Source organism: Mixophyes fleayi, chromosome 2 (genome assembly GCF_038048845.1).
Source record: "Mixophyes fleayi isolate aMixFle1 chromosome 2, aMixFle1.hap1, whole genome shotgun sequence".
Taxonomy (NCBI): Eukaryota; Metazoa; Chordata; class Amphibia; order Anura; family Limnodynastidae; genus Mixophyes; species Mixophyes fleayi.
The window spans coordinates 68,068,654-68,083,384 of record NC_134403.1 but is presented as its reverse complement, the minus strand read 5'-3'; the positions used below and the strand labels follow the sequence as shown (position 1 = coordinate 68,083,384).

General features: G+C 39.4%; 1 protein-coding gene across 2 annotated transcripts in view; it reads left to right on the top strand.

Annotated features, from left to right (window-relative positions):
• The window catches only part of LOC142141092 (pleckstrin homology domain-containing family A member 3-like), a 29,823-nt gene extending 15,712 nt beyond the window's left edge, over positions 1–14,111 (top strand). Inside the window, exons 5-8 of one of the 2 annotated variants that reach the window (XM_075199207.1) lie at positions 8,428–8,604; positions 9,712–9,755; positions 10,983–11,120; positions 13,117–14,111. In XM_075199207.1, the coding sequence (XP_075055308.1) occupies positions 8,428–8,604; positions 9,712–9,755; positions 10,983–11,120; positions 13,117–13,141 (384 nt within the window). In that variant the 3' untranslated portion in view covers positions 13,142–14,111. Of the gene's footprint in view, positions 1–8,427; positions 8,605–9,711; positions 9,756–10,978; positions 11,121–13,116 lie in introns of both variants that reach the window. The other variant, XM_075199208.1, reaches the window with a different exon arrangement.
• Positions 14,112–14,731: the final 620 nt, after the last annotated feature.

The window sequence follows — 14,731 nt, the reverse complement described above, 5'->3', positions numbered from 1 at the left end:
TCTCCTAACATGAGCAAGGTGTATTTTGAAAGATCTGTATGTGCTACTTATTTAACCTGTGAGAAGAACCTCCAGCCTCCTGATCCAATCCTGAAGATCCCATTACTGCTCAGCGTGTACTACTATCGGGTAGATGAGCAGGTCACAGCTTGTCGTGATTCACTGAAATGTCATATATATATATAATTTATTATACTGCTAGGTTCTATTCTCATACCTGCTTACAGCTCAGAGAAACAGAAGGATCATGAGGTCCTGCTTTCACAATCTGAATTTATACTGAAACTTAAGATCAAGTGAGGTTTTGCGCTTGTAAGTTGGGTGTGCCGATGACAGCTGTCAGAGCCATTAAACTTGAAGAATAGGTCTACCAACATTTACAGTGATGAAGTAATGTGTACACTTCTCAGAATTTGATAACAGTTTGCAACGTCCGTGTACAAGGAACTCAATGTATGGAACGCATGGATGGTAAGAAATACGTGATGTCTGTGATAAAAATGAAGGACTCCATCTGTCACATTGATGTTTCTTGTTTCTAAAATTGAAATCCCAGCAGGTGCTGTTTTTCAGGGTGACAGTCACATTACTATGCATCGTGATGGAGTCACCTGGTACATGTCACAGAGACCATTCCAGCCATGTTCTACCCATATGGAGATCAGCACCGTCTGGGTGGAAAAACAAATACAATTTTAAACAGCGGTTGAAAGAACAATTGGGCGGCATGGCCCCAAGAAAGCAAAATTGTGTATATAAATGTATACATACCACAGTAGGATCCATGAAATAATATATATCATGCTGCACAATTAGAGGTAATGTTTATCCCAGTCACTTTTTCTTTGCATAAACTAGTATTATAACTTGTATTATAAATCATGCCATTCAACTGAAATCATTGTGAACACATAGAAAAATAAATACTGAATAATTATATTCTACCTGAGACATATCTCCACGTTTTGTTTTATTTATAATAATAAAAAAAGAATACAAAACAATTCTTAAGAGGGTATTCAGTTGTCAGCGAGTGTTTTTTTTTTTACCGTGTTAAGTCATTTTAACGTTTGTTTTTTGTGTCATTTTCGAGCGGGTTAACTTTATCCGCAATTCAGTTCCATTTTTAACGGTACGTTTTTTTTTTTTTCATGAAACGGTCCTCTCGCGGTCCAGTAGGTCTATTGAAAGTATAGGGTGTGCAAGAGGCGGCCGCGTTAAAAGCTATTAAACTGTTTTTTAACGCGGCTGGTAAAACAGGAAAATATGCTGTTTTATCTCGCACCTCCTTGAGGTGTATTAAAAATAAAAAACCTTTGAAAAGTATTTGAAATCATGTAAAAATGGGAATAAAGTTTAAACTTATGTTTATCACTAATGCCTAACTTGTGTAAGTTGATTATTTTTGTGAAAAAATAATGAAATAAAAAAAAATAATCACTAATTAGATTTATGTATGTTTTTGGTACAAATATGAATGTAGTAATGTGTTTTGACATGGTATAGATTGCACGGTAAAATAATAGTTCAATTAAAAAAATGCTAAAGAAAGTACTGTAATGTAGATACAATGTGTAATACAATCTAATGTATGCAAAACCTTTTTTTGTGTTATACATGACAGCGTTTAAACTCCCTTTCACTCCCCTAAAATCTCGCAAATTCAATTTATAACGCGCGGGAGAAGCGTTTTTCAATTGAATTGCACAAGTTTTCCCGCTGCGCTAACTCAAAACTGTCGCTATTGCCGGCAAAAACCTGCAGGAGTTTTTTGTTTGTTTTTATTTATTTATTTTTTTATTTTAATATACACAGCGAGGGGGAAAAAAACCTCTAACAATTGAATACCCGCCTTGGCATCCAATTTGGTTCCCATCAGTCACATAATGTAGCAAAAACTCTGCTGCTGTACAAATCCTGACACTCTGATGTCTACATGTGACTTTTATTGAAGTTAGTGCAAAAGTATTGTTATTTTGTCTACTGGATGCCACAGTATGCTATCAAGTGCAGCAATGATTCTCACAAAATGTTTTATTATCTAGGCCAGTGATGGGCAACATGCGGCCCACCGTCCCCAGCTACTTCCTGCTTTGTCGGATTTGTTTGTTATAGCTTGTAACACTTAAAATGTCTGCTGGTATGTTATTGCAGATAGGTGTCTGTCTAATTATATTGTCTAAACTTGTTACTGAGATTAGAGGTGATGTGCGCCACTTTTGAAAGTTAGATGGGCACCCATGTGGTCCCGGAAGTGTATCGGGTTACCTTTCACTGATCTAGACAGATACTTTTTAGGGTCAATAAGGGGTTAATCTTAGAAATTTATGTAACAGGGCGAAAAGTGTGATTATTTGGAACAAGGAGTGACCGGTGGATTTGAGATACCAAAATGGATATATATGGTAGTTATTCACTGTAGCTAAACTTGAGTAGTTGTGTCATAGGATGTGTAGCTGCTTCAAAATAACCTTTTATTTGTGAGCAGAAAGCTGGGCGCCCATGGCTTTAATCTGCCTGTGTTTGACGTTATTGGCCAACTAAAATGACCCCAAGTGCTCTTTCTTCAGCATGAGAGCTCAGCAGCCGCTCACTATCAAGTTTATTTCTCCATATATAGGTAATTTCTAAAATTACAAATGTGTTCCTGGATCCTCCATTTAAGTGGTCTTTGTTTCTCCAGTGCACTTCTTACTGCAACAAAATTCCAGTATTTATACAGTCATGGCCAAAAGTTTTGAGAATGACACAAATATTGTTTTTCACAAAGTTTACTGCCTCAGTTTTTATGATGGGAATTTGCATATACTCAAGAATGTCATGAAGAGTGATCAGATGAATTGTATTTAATTTCAAAGTCCCTCTTTGCCATGACAATGAACTTTATCCCAAAAACATTTCCAGTGCATTTCAGCCCTGCCACAAAAGGGCCAGCTGACATCAGGTCAGTGATTCTCTTGTTAATACAGGTGAGAGTGTTGATGAGGACAAGGCTGGAGATCACTCTGTCATGCTGATTGAGTTAGAATAACAGACTGGAAGCTTTAAAAGGAGAGTGGTGCTTGAAATCATTGTTCTTCCTCTGTTAATCATGATTACCTGCAAGGCAACACGCGCAATAATCATTGCTTTGCACGAAAAAGGATTCACAGGCAAGGATATTGCTGCTAGTAAGATAGCATGTCACAGGTCTGATGGCAAACAGAAAAGCATCCTGAGACCACACAACTGTTTGTGGGGTTGCTTCTCAGCCAAGGGAGTGGGCTCACTCACAATTTTTCCTAAGAACACAGCCATGAATAAAGAATGGTACCAAAACAACATCCAAGAGCAACTTCTCCCAACCATCCAAGAACAGTTTGGTGATGAACATTGCCTTTTCCAGCATGATGGAGCATCTTGCCATAAGGTAAAAGTGATAACTAAGTGGCTCGGGAATCAAAACATCAAAATTTTGGCGTCCATGGCCAGGAAACTCCCCAGACCTTAATCCTATTGAGAACTTGTGGTTAATCCTCAAGAGATGGGTGGACAAACAAAAAACTACAAATTGTGACAAACTCCAGGCATTGATTAGGCAATAATGGGCTTCCTTCAGTCAGTATGTGGCCCAGAAGTTGATTGACAGCATGCCATGGTCAACACTGCAAATATTGAATCTTTGCATAAACTTAATGTAATTGTCAATAAAAGCCTTGACACTCATGAAATGCTTGTAATTTTACTACAACATACCATAGCAACATCTGACAAAAAGTTCTAAAAACTTGTATGCTAGAATCTTCCATGTCACAATATTAACAATACTGGAAACGGCTTGTTATCCTTATAGCAGAGCTTACAAACACTTTCTACTTAGTGGGTGAAATCTCCTTTTTTTCAGTGTGCCTCTTCTGTTTGCCATTTAATATTTTGGCTACATTGGAGATTTTGTTTTCATGGTTTTAGTTACGCTTCTGTTGTTTAAACCGATAGGGGTTCAGTTAGAGTTGGAAGTAGTTGTGGCCAAACCTCAGGCATAAAATGTGTGCTGCAAAATTGGGTCTTTGCTTGTTTACTTTAGATTTCACATACCTTATGATACGTACAATTCAAAATAAATCTGGACACATACAGTACTCCCCTGAGTCACACACACACACACACACACACACACACACACACACACACACACACACACACACACACACACACACACACACACACACACACAGTTAATCACAACAAAACCAAATGGTCTGTCTAAAAATGATTATCCCCCCTTAATTATACCTCATGCTCATTGTTACTCATCCAACATTGCCAGAGCTAACACTAACCATGGCTAACATAGCCATCGCTAACACTTTGTAGAGTACTCGAAGACTCATACCCCACTCCAATGGCACTTAAATTATCGTAAACCAAAGTGTTCCCTGTATTTCAGTTGGAATTTATAATGGAATTTATAGTAACCAAGCTATCTAGCACGTGAATTCCTTTAGAACACAAAGACAGAATGTTCATTAAATGGAGTTTAATACAACAAAAAATGTCACTATGCTTATGGTTTAAAAAGATATAATAAAATGACACACAATAATACAACAGTTTTTTAAAAAGGAGAAATACAGAAATAGAACTCATTCAAATTCCCTATACTTTGTTCCGAAGGAAGCAGAAATACACATTATATACTCAATGAAAGATTTACATCCAGAAAAATTTGTGTTTTACAGTTTTTCATGATTTTTATTTCAATCAAATTTTGGCAAAGAATTCTTAAACAGAAGATATTTCTCCTTTTATGGACCGTTTTAAAAATGTAATATTTTAACACTCCATCCATTGCTTTTGGTAAATACAGCTAAAATTGTTGTTGTGTGGTAAAGTCCCCTCAACAGATTGTTTATACGGGGTACATGTTATAGATCTAGAGCTGAATCTCTGTCCTGCACACCAAATATAAGACTCTCACTAGCCAGTTATTTTGAGAAAACGCTTGGAAGACACTTATTAAATAAAGGTAGAATCTTGTATACAGTATAGATGCAGAACTGAACTCACTGTTCTATTTTGTGTGCAGGACAATCTCACAGTTATCCTGAGGAAACAAATGGGAGAAGAACAAGGAATTACAACATCTGTGTGCTGGAGAGCAGTGGCCATTTTCTTGCAGCAAATCTCCACTTGATAAAGTTTATTTACAGATGCAGGACAAGAAAATGGCCACCTCTCTCTAGCACACAGATGTAGTCATTACTTATTCTTCTCCCCAATGTCCGCCTACAGTGGGCATAGTGATGATGTCCGCACACTATACTCCGCCAATCCGTTCTCCAGCCTGGCTTCAGGGAGATTGCCAGACTCTCTTTGGAGTCCAGGAGATCAATCCCTAATTTGGGTGTCTGTTGGATTTTATGGGGGAGCCATCAAGAATGCAATAGAAATGTCTACTAGTCAGGTCATTCGTTGATGAAGACGTATTTACATGCGCCAAGTTTACAAAGTTTGACTGTTCAATGTTGTCTACGTCAGTGTTTCTAAACTCATGCACTCAGGGACTTCAACCAATGTATAATTTCAGTATATTTTTGTTTGAAGACAGCTTTAATTATTATCAATATATGTTTTCAGGATATTGGTGTTTAAAACACAGCTGGGATAATTAGTGGTCAAGATTAACCTGTTTATTTAAAGATTGAATCCCTTCAGTTCTCAATTATGTGTGATAGTGGACCAATAGTTTTATTTAAATAGCTGTTTATAATTTATATTATGCAACTGGTCAGAAACTGAAGACAAAGATGACTCCTCACTGTTACATGAAATAAAAATAGAAATACTAATCACAAACATCAGAGTACTGGTACTCAAAGGGTAACTGCAGGGCCCAGTTGGAAAGAAAAATTTGGAGATTTCAGACTCGCTAATCCTCACTAACAGGAGGACTAAACATGTCTTTTTTTTTTTTTTGTCGTCTTTTGATTCTCATAGGGAATTTCTGAGATCACAAGGTTCAAAATTATTATATACCTGCTACCTACACACGTTGGAGGCAGCCATTTGTGGGCTGATCCAATATTCAATGAATACACAATATACATTTTTTAAAAATGATAACTTATTAGTATTTTGTCATGCAGTGACTCAGTAAAGTCATTGGTTCTTAGTGAATTGATAGAGTGGAATCTCATGAATATGGTCCACATATATCCCAGCAATTGAAATTGAAAGTGGGACACAGCCATGTCTCCTTTGAAAGGTGGGGTATTTGTGTTACCTTTGGGCTTGTCCGTATCACAATGGGAGTGAAGCCCCCTAGCCACATGTCTAGTGCTTTTGAAGCCCCCACCCACCCCTTCCACTAAAAACACCCTTAATTTGGGAGGTATGGATTCAGTCTGTAAAAGGCTTCCTGCACTGTGGATGATAAGTGCTCTGTAACAATGCTTATTAAACATGCCAGAGACGTTGTACACCTTGTTTAAAGAACAGCCCCGAACAAACTACTGTGACCACTACCACTTGGAGCCACCTCTTCTCTTGGTCGCTGACGTGGACATTATGGCTTGTGACAGATATTAGCTGAAAGGTATCAGCCTTTTGGTCAGTGCCCAGTGTTTTGGTGGGAAGTAAGGGTCTCCAGCCATCAAACACAAGATTAAACATAAAAATTATTTAATTGTCAGCAAAGTATCTGAAAATAACAAACACTCCCTCCTCCTTAATCAGTGGGCATCTAGTGTCTCTTCTTGCACTCTGTAAACTGATCGCCTGTCTTCAACTTGAGCTGTCTCTTCAGCTCTTCTCAGATCTCATACAGGTCACCATGGCCTCGCTGGGCGCTCTACTCGGCTGAGCCTCCGTCTGGTGGATTCCAGTCTCATGGGATAGGCACGACCTTTCCTGTCTCTTGCAGGACACACAGCTCCTCTCTCAGCCCTTTTCAGACCTGCAGATTGGTGTGGCCACATATCTTTTCAGTCCTGTGGGGGAGGCTCCCAAACTCCAGGGCCTGAACAAGAGGCAGACCAGCGCCGTTCCATAGATCCCATTTAAATATTATATACTGTATTGTAGATGACTAGGTCTGTGTATCATGAAAGCTTGCAAGTTTTTCATTTCAATTATATAATAACGTAGGTAAATTTGTCCAATGGGTTCGATCCTTTATTCTCAAAATTCCTATTTGGAATAAAATTTGCTGTTTTTTCTTGACAAACCGGTTTGCCTTAAGAAGGAAACATCCTTCATGACTCTGACTGACCATTAATGGTGGTAGCCCTTTATTTTTTCTCATACTATGAAGATAATGAATCATTTTTTAATTGATTTACATCCAATTTCTTCTTTTTGTTGCTAGAAGTGACCAGCAGATGCAACTTAGCATTTGGTTGGTTTGAATGTATAACTGAAACAATAGATCATTGTTGTGTGTGCTTCTCAGTACTATGTGTATGTCTATATGTTACTGCTATGCATGTCAGGTATATGTCTGATTTAGTGATGTTTGTTGTACTTTTTGGTGCAGTGTGTGTGTATGTCATTGGTTTAGTACATGGTATGTTTTCATCATGGCAGACTGACGTAGACTGAGTACACGCACATGCCTATACACCTGTATTTTTTGCTCCCGAGGGCAGGTGCAGGTACACACTGATAATGAGTCACTAGCACTAGCTAGCCACAGCTGAGTGTGAATTCATCTCTAAAATTTAATCATTTTTTGCTATGCTCATTTATATGTAAGAAGTAATATTATATCAAGCCTAATGGCAAATATATGTTTAACTATCAAAACAAATATTAATAAACTTTTCTTGTGCTCATGGCTTGGTCTTGTGTATGTGGATATATGTATGTCTGTTTATGCTACAGGTGCAGAGCTGGATGCATCTTGGGATGCGTGCAACTCAGCGTATGGGTGTTAATATGGCAAAGTTGGGAAAGTAAATTGCACCCAACATGAGTCCAACGCAGTATCAGGCCCTATGTGTGTTAGTGATGTGCAGGTCATGTATGTTGCTGGTTCTTAAGGCAGTGGGTGTATGGGCCTGTGGTTTTAGGGCAGTGGGTGATTTGGTTTTCATGCACTTTTATTTGCGTTTTAGTGCAGTATAGCTTATTGTAAGCGTATCTGAAGCTGCTTGGGTTCTGTAGAAAATGTAACTAGTCTCTTACACCATGTTGCTTTGTTGGAAGTCATTTGCTGTCTAGCTCGATAGACAAAAAGCCATTTGAAATTGTTTTTACATTTTAATTTATCTGCTTTTTAACTGTCTGCCATTATAAATGTTATACAATGTATCATTCCCTGCTTGAGATTTTTTCCTGTCTTTTGTAATAGCCCTGCTGATTGGAACATTGGCAAATAGTAACACAGAGAACAATGTACTTTTGCCTACCATAGTGCAATTTATTTATTTTTTGCCTTTTTTCTTTCAGAAGCTCCACGCAGCCTGCTTTGTGCTTCAGGGTACATGCTCTCACATCTGTTTCACACTAGATGAATGTATGAAATATATTCGCACCAACATGCACCCGCTTAAACGTACACAAGACCCGCCGCTGCCAGTTCTACCAGGAGATGTGACCGGCAGCAGACTCGCTCAGAGTCAGAAGGTATTGCCGTGATGTCATTCTTTGTTTGCGGTAGTATTTCTATTTGTTAGCTTGAAAACATGTTTATAAAATAGGAGCCCTGGCGTTGGAGATAAAGTAGTGCGAATTGGACTTCATACATAAGCCTACATTTGTAAAGATGGTATATAAATATTATCATTAAATAGTGTACATTAGCCCCATAACATAGTTAATGATTCATATTGGTTGTAGTCTATGTACCCTCTAAGACTTGCCCTCTGGAAATGGTAGTACTGTATTAAATACTGAATGTGTAGGAAAAAGTCCCTTCTGTAGGGTTGTGCTGAACACCAAATACTCATTGCACCACACTTCATTAAACTCTATAAAGGACAATTCCATTCATATAGATCTTCCCAAAAAATACCATTCTCCAAAGAGGTGATAACCTTGTCTCAGGCTTCTCCATCCTAGAGCTGACAGAGGTGAAGATCTTGTCTTGCCTTTTGGTCCCCAACATGTCCCCCTTTTCCTCCAGCACTCCAGTCACTGGCTGATCTGCAGTAATTGATTGCAGAAGGAGTGCAGAGTCTCCTGCCCCTTCCTGCTACCACTGTACAGCATGTGAGGTGTAGGGGACAGGGGAGGGAGTGATATGAATGTTCCTCTCATGCCATTACTCCTCTGTCAGTCAGTACACTCTCTCCTGCAGAATGCAACCAGTGATGGGAATAGCCAGGGGCAGCAGAAGGGGGCAGAATGTCCTGCACCCAATCCCTGTACCTGAATGGTGGGCGTCTCACACTAAGGACTTCCTTCCAGTGTGCTCGCTGGAACGCTTGGTGCGGAGGAAGGTGGATTCAGAGGATCGACTCCACCATTTATTTACAGTGTCCTTTTTAAACAATTTATCAATAGATATATTAATACTGACGGTTAACTGTGGTTATTGGACTGACATGGTGCTGCACAGATTAATGCCATCAGGTTATAGATCAATAAAAATGTATTTGATGAATAAATAATTTCCACCCTATCTTTCTCTTAGAGCAGATGAGAACACCTGGTTACACTGTTCTGACACAATGTTATCTATGTGTTTATCTTGTCTTACCTGTGAGCTAAGTGACACTTCCTCTGTTTAAGGTACAATGTTCCCTCAGCTACCCTGCAGTGCCAACACCACAGAGGTGAGTATGCAATGTTATATGTGTAGCAGCTACTAATCTGCTGTGATGGATCTCTGTCACCCCTCATAATGACATAGTTCAGGGTTAGAGGTTAAACTTGGCCCAGCCCCTCTTAAAGTTTTCCTTAGCAGATGGGTTTGGTCAGGACTATTTCTGTGCGCTAGGCTAATATCCTACCACTCCTGACTACCAGTGGTCTGGGGCCATTGAGAAATGAGTTGGAGGTGGATCTAGGACTTCTGCAAGATGAAGATTGGAGTTACATGTTGGATAGAGCCAAGAAGGCCACCTCATATACTAGGATTAGGCAGGTTCATCTTTACATCGTGCAGAGTTTATTATTCTCATCGCAGGTTTTGCCAAATGGGTGTCAGGATTGATTCCGACTGCACTAAATGTGGTGACTCCCCTGCTACCTTTTGGCACATGCTCTGGAGCTGTCCTGTAGTTGGGAGCTTCTGGTCAGAGGTGGTGGCTGGTGTTAATAATACAGATATAACTGTCCCTTTACTATTCCCTAAGACCTGCATGTTGGACTTGAACTTTTGCTTAACCTGATATATCCCTTTTCTCTGGCCAAGGTAATAATTGCCAGAATGTGGATGGCGCGGGAAGGGCCTAGTTTCAGTAACTGGGTTGCCTGGGTTAATGAGGCACTGTGGCACGAAAGGTTTACTAACCAATCCTACACTATGCCTAATTATTTTAAAATGTGGTCCAGATGGGCTAAATCGAGATATGCTGTGTGGTCACTGGCGGAAGATTTTGACTGACTTAATATCTCCTGTGAGAGCGAAGTGTGTCATACATCATTGTTGAGAGCGACCCTAACTTCATTTAATTTATTATGGGAGGTCTTCCTCCTTGTGGGAGTTTGGGTTGACTAGTCTTGAAGCTTGGGGCGCCTGTGAGCGACTAATATAATAATTGCTACACTGTGGTTTCTTGATGGAGAAACTTTGATGGGTCAGAGACAGAACTACTTCCTGAGAGAATAAAGCCCGTATGATTGAACGATACTGTCCCGTTTTGATGCATGGCACCACACAATTATGGGATGTTTAGGTTTTAGATCAGATAGATTTATTTTATGCTAGTTTTAGTTTGTATAGGGTATAGGATGTTATTTCTTGTATGCATTTTAAAATCTTAAAAATAAGTATAGAGCACATCAATAAATTAATTGAGACACATGTGTCTTTTGCCTCGTTTGATTCCCTAAGGCAGGGTAATGTACTTACTGTTACAAAGAATCTTGAGCAAATGGCAATGTGCTTACACACTCGGGAACAGCCGTACTTACCGTCCAGTAATAAAACATCAAGAGAGAAGAACCTTGTCCCAGCCAACAACGCTGATGAACAGGTAAGGACTAAATGTTACATTGTTAATACACCACAGCTCACTCAGACGGATATAGGTTTTTATCTTTGTTTTTAAATCGATCCAAAAATATTTTTTTGACTCGCTGAAATATTACTATCTTCTTACTAATATATGCAGATTTCAGCCACTTTTCCATCTTAGCCGCTTTTCAATAGTTTACTAAACATCTTCCAGACCCGTGATCAGCTGTGAAGAGGATTGATCAGGGGCGGTTTATTCATTGATGAGCAGGACAGAAAGGAAAGAATGGTCTGATACCAGAGAACACTTTTTCATTACGGAGTGGGTGATTGTGGTTATTGTGCTGACCTCTGTAGGAAGAGGGACAAATAGGCTTTTGTTGGGATAGAGCAGCTATCCTTTTGGTAAGCGGACACTATTACATGTCAATAACTTTACATGTACCAGATCATGTCAGTGTTGCGCAAAGGGGGACTACTACGACACCGTGGACCACCCCCTCTTGCTGCAGACCCTTCTTTCTTTTAGACTCTCTGGCTCTGTCCTTGCATGGTTTACCTCCTACCAGACTTATCTCCCTCTCACGCCGTTCTTCTTCTGCCTCCCCTCTCTGCCTTACCTTACACTGGCTCCCCTTCCCCTACAGAATCCTCTTCAAACTCCTCACTCTCACTTACAAGACCTTCTCTCACTCCACCGCTCCTTACATCTCTAACCTCCTCTCCATACACACTCCCTCCCGTCCCCTGCGATCAGCCAATGACTGTACCCTTTCCTGCACTCTGATCACCATATCCCACTCCCGAATCCAAGACTTCTACCAGGTTGCCCCCCTCCACTGGAATGACCTCCCTCGTCATATCCGACTCTCCCCTAGTCTGTGCACATTCAAATGGGCACTGAAAACTCGCCTGTTCTTAAAAGTCTACCAGCCATCTGCCTGACCATTTTTCTATGCTTTTTTACCTCACCCTCTCATCCCCGTCCCTTCTGTGTGCTCCCCCTGGCCTTGATCCCCTCCACTTACTCCCCCTTGTGCCTGTTGTCTGTTTTCTCTCCCTTAGGTTGTAAGCTCTTACGAGCTGGGCCCTCTGCCCTCCTGTCTCAATACTTATTTCTTCTGCTCCAGTTACACTGGTATTGACTTTGTTTGTTGCTTTTGAAGTCTCACTAATACTTGTTGTTACCTTATATGGTCTACTTTTTTGTTTGTAATCTGTACAGCGCTGCAGAAATCTTGTGGTGCCTTAGAAAAAAATAATAATAAACCTACAATACAAATTGCCTTCTACCAAACAGCTACTAATAATATGCACAAGTCAGTTTTCTATACCTATGGAACTATTGCTATATCATCATCATCACCTTTTATTTATATAGCGCCACTGATTCCGCAGCGCTGTACAGAGAACTCACTCACATCAGTCCATGCCCCATTGGGACTTACAGTCTAAATTCTCTAACACACACATACACACACACACACTGGGGTCAATTTGTTAGCACCCGGAGGAAACCCACGCAAACGCAGGGAGAGCATACAAACTCCTCACAGATAAGACCATGGTATTTACATTTGCTCTGCATCCGTATAAAACGATTGTTCTCTGCTATTGGACATGCTCTGCAGGTTGACCCTAATGTTTCATAGTAGATTTGACTGGATAACTGCAGTGTTGTAAGGTAGCTGTAGTTCCCCCATGTTATTAGGACTGAAGATATTTGAGCTAAGTTTATTAAGTACCTAGAATTTTTACATATATATTTGTGAATGTTATTAGTTCTTTTAAAAAAAAAGGCATTGATATTTTCAGGTGTTAACACAGGTGATTCATTCATTTTTTTATTTTTTTTTATCAAGAGATGTCAAACTATCCATCCCTCCCTAAAACACAACACCTGAACTCTTCTTAGAACCTTAAATTTTATGACCAAAACTTAGAGATCAGTTAGAATCCAGCTCGCCTCGGGTAGGACTCCACATTGCTAAATATATTTTGTATTTCTTTTGCAGAAATCTACCTAATGGGACCAAATGAAAACTTCAATATCTTCTAAAAAATCTTTTGTACAACATTTTTTAAACTTTTTTTTTTTTTTTTTTTTTTTTTTTTTTTTTATTGCAAGTATTTATATCCTCAAATGCTCAAAATTTATATATAGATTTATATCCAAGTTTTTATCTGCTTGTTTACAGCGCTTTTTATATGTAACGTCAATTTTTGTACAGTGTAACCAATTTAATAAAATGTAAATATAAAATAAAGTCTAATTTTATGTATTTTTAGACATTTGGTGAAATGTCAGTTTTGGATTTATGATCTACTAGCAAGTCTAGAACCTCTTTTAATATTTGGGATTAACAGATGTTGAACACAATATCCAATCCCTCTGAGGGGAAACAGAGTAGTTTCCTAAATTAAAAGTTAACTGAGTTATATCATAGGGAACTTATTTAGAGTTGCATTTTGCTTACGCACGTCTGAACTGCAAATATGAATGTAACCAATGAGTATTTCTTGTATGGCAGACATAGAGCTTGTGTAGGGGCCAAAAATACACCCACAAAACATACAGTTCAGGTGGAACTACTCCTAAATATGTTCTCAGAGGGGTGTGGTTAACTTGCATCAACATACCCTGTACTGCTCTTACACATGAACTCCCCTTAGGGCGTAACTAGGGCTGTGCGACATGGGCGACCACCCAGGACGCAACGCTGAAGGAGGGCGCAATTTAGGAATATTTTAGGTTCATTTGGTTAAAATTGAGGGCTAGGGGGGCGACATTTGTCTCTCTCCCCAGGCGCTAGAATTCTAAGTTACGCCTCTGATGTCTCCCCTGATCCATCTCTCAAACCACAAAGGACCACAAGGGTTAGATACGTGCAGCTGAAATTACTGGCACAAGTTTTGTGCATGTTGTTTAAGTAATTTCATTGTTTTCCAGTAAGCATTGTCTATGCGATTTGTGTGGTACCAAAGCACAAGCAATTTATTCAGCAAAAGTTTAGCATACATATATATGCTGCGCTCCACTGGTACCAGGTACAGTGCTTCATTCTTGAAGACTGTGGTCAGAGTGGCTGTCTTAGCTGATTCCAGGGAGCTGTATATATACATTTAGTGATACAGTAAAGACAATGCAGATGATTTGGCAAGTTTCCATAGGTTCAGGCTTCAGGAAGGTCCAGTGTAATGCAGTCCATAGGTCAGTTCAAACAACCCCCTCCAAGGGTAGGGGTCAGCATTCCAAGGGTGGGGTCAGCTCTCCAGATGATGCTTACTTAGTTTTCCCGCCAATAACTGGTTCAAACTGGTCTATTAGCATTATACAGACAATATCAATCTGATCATTTTATTCCCCATCATCTATAACTAGCGCACACAATGTGCGATCCTTTCTGCGGATAAATAGGGGATTAGAATGATGCCAAACATGCTTCCCGTGACCTGAACTTAAAATATCACTAAAGTGTACATATAACCTTATAATATAGAACTATAAACCAAATAACATCTGCTCATAAACGACTGTTGAATGGAACCATTATAAATATGAAATACATATAAAAGTGAATGTGAAAATGAGTGTGCGCGTGCATGCTTTATTGTGCGATTGCGCCATGA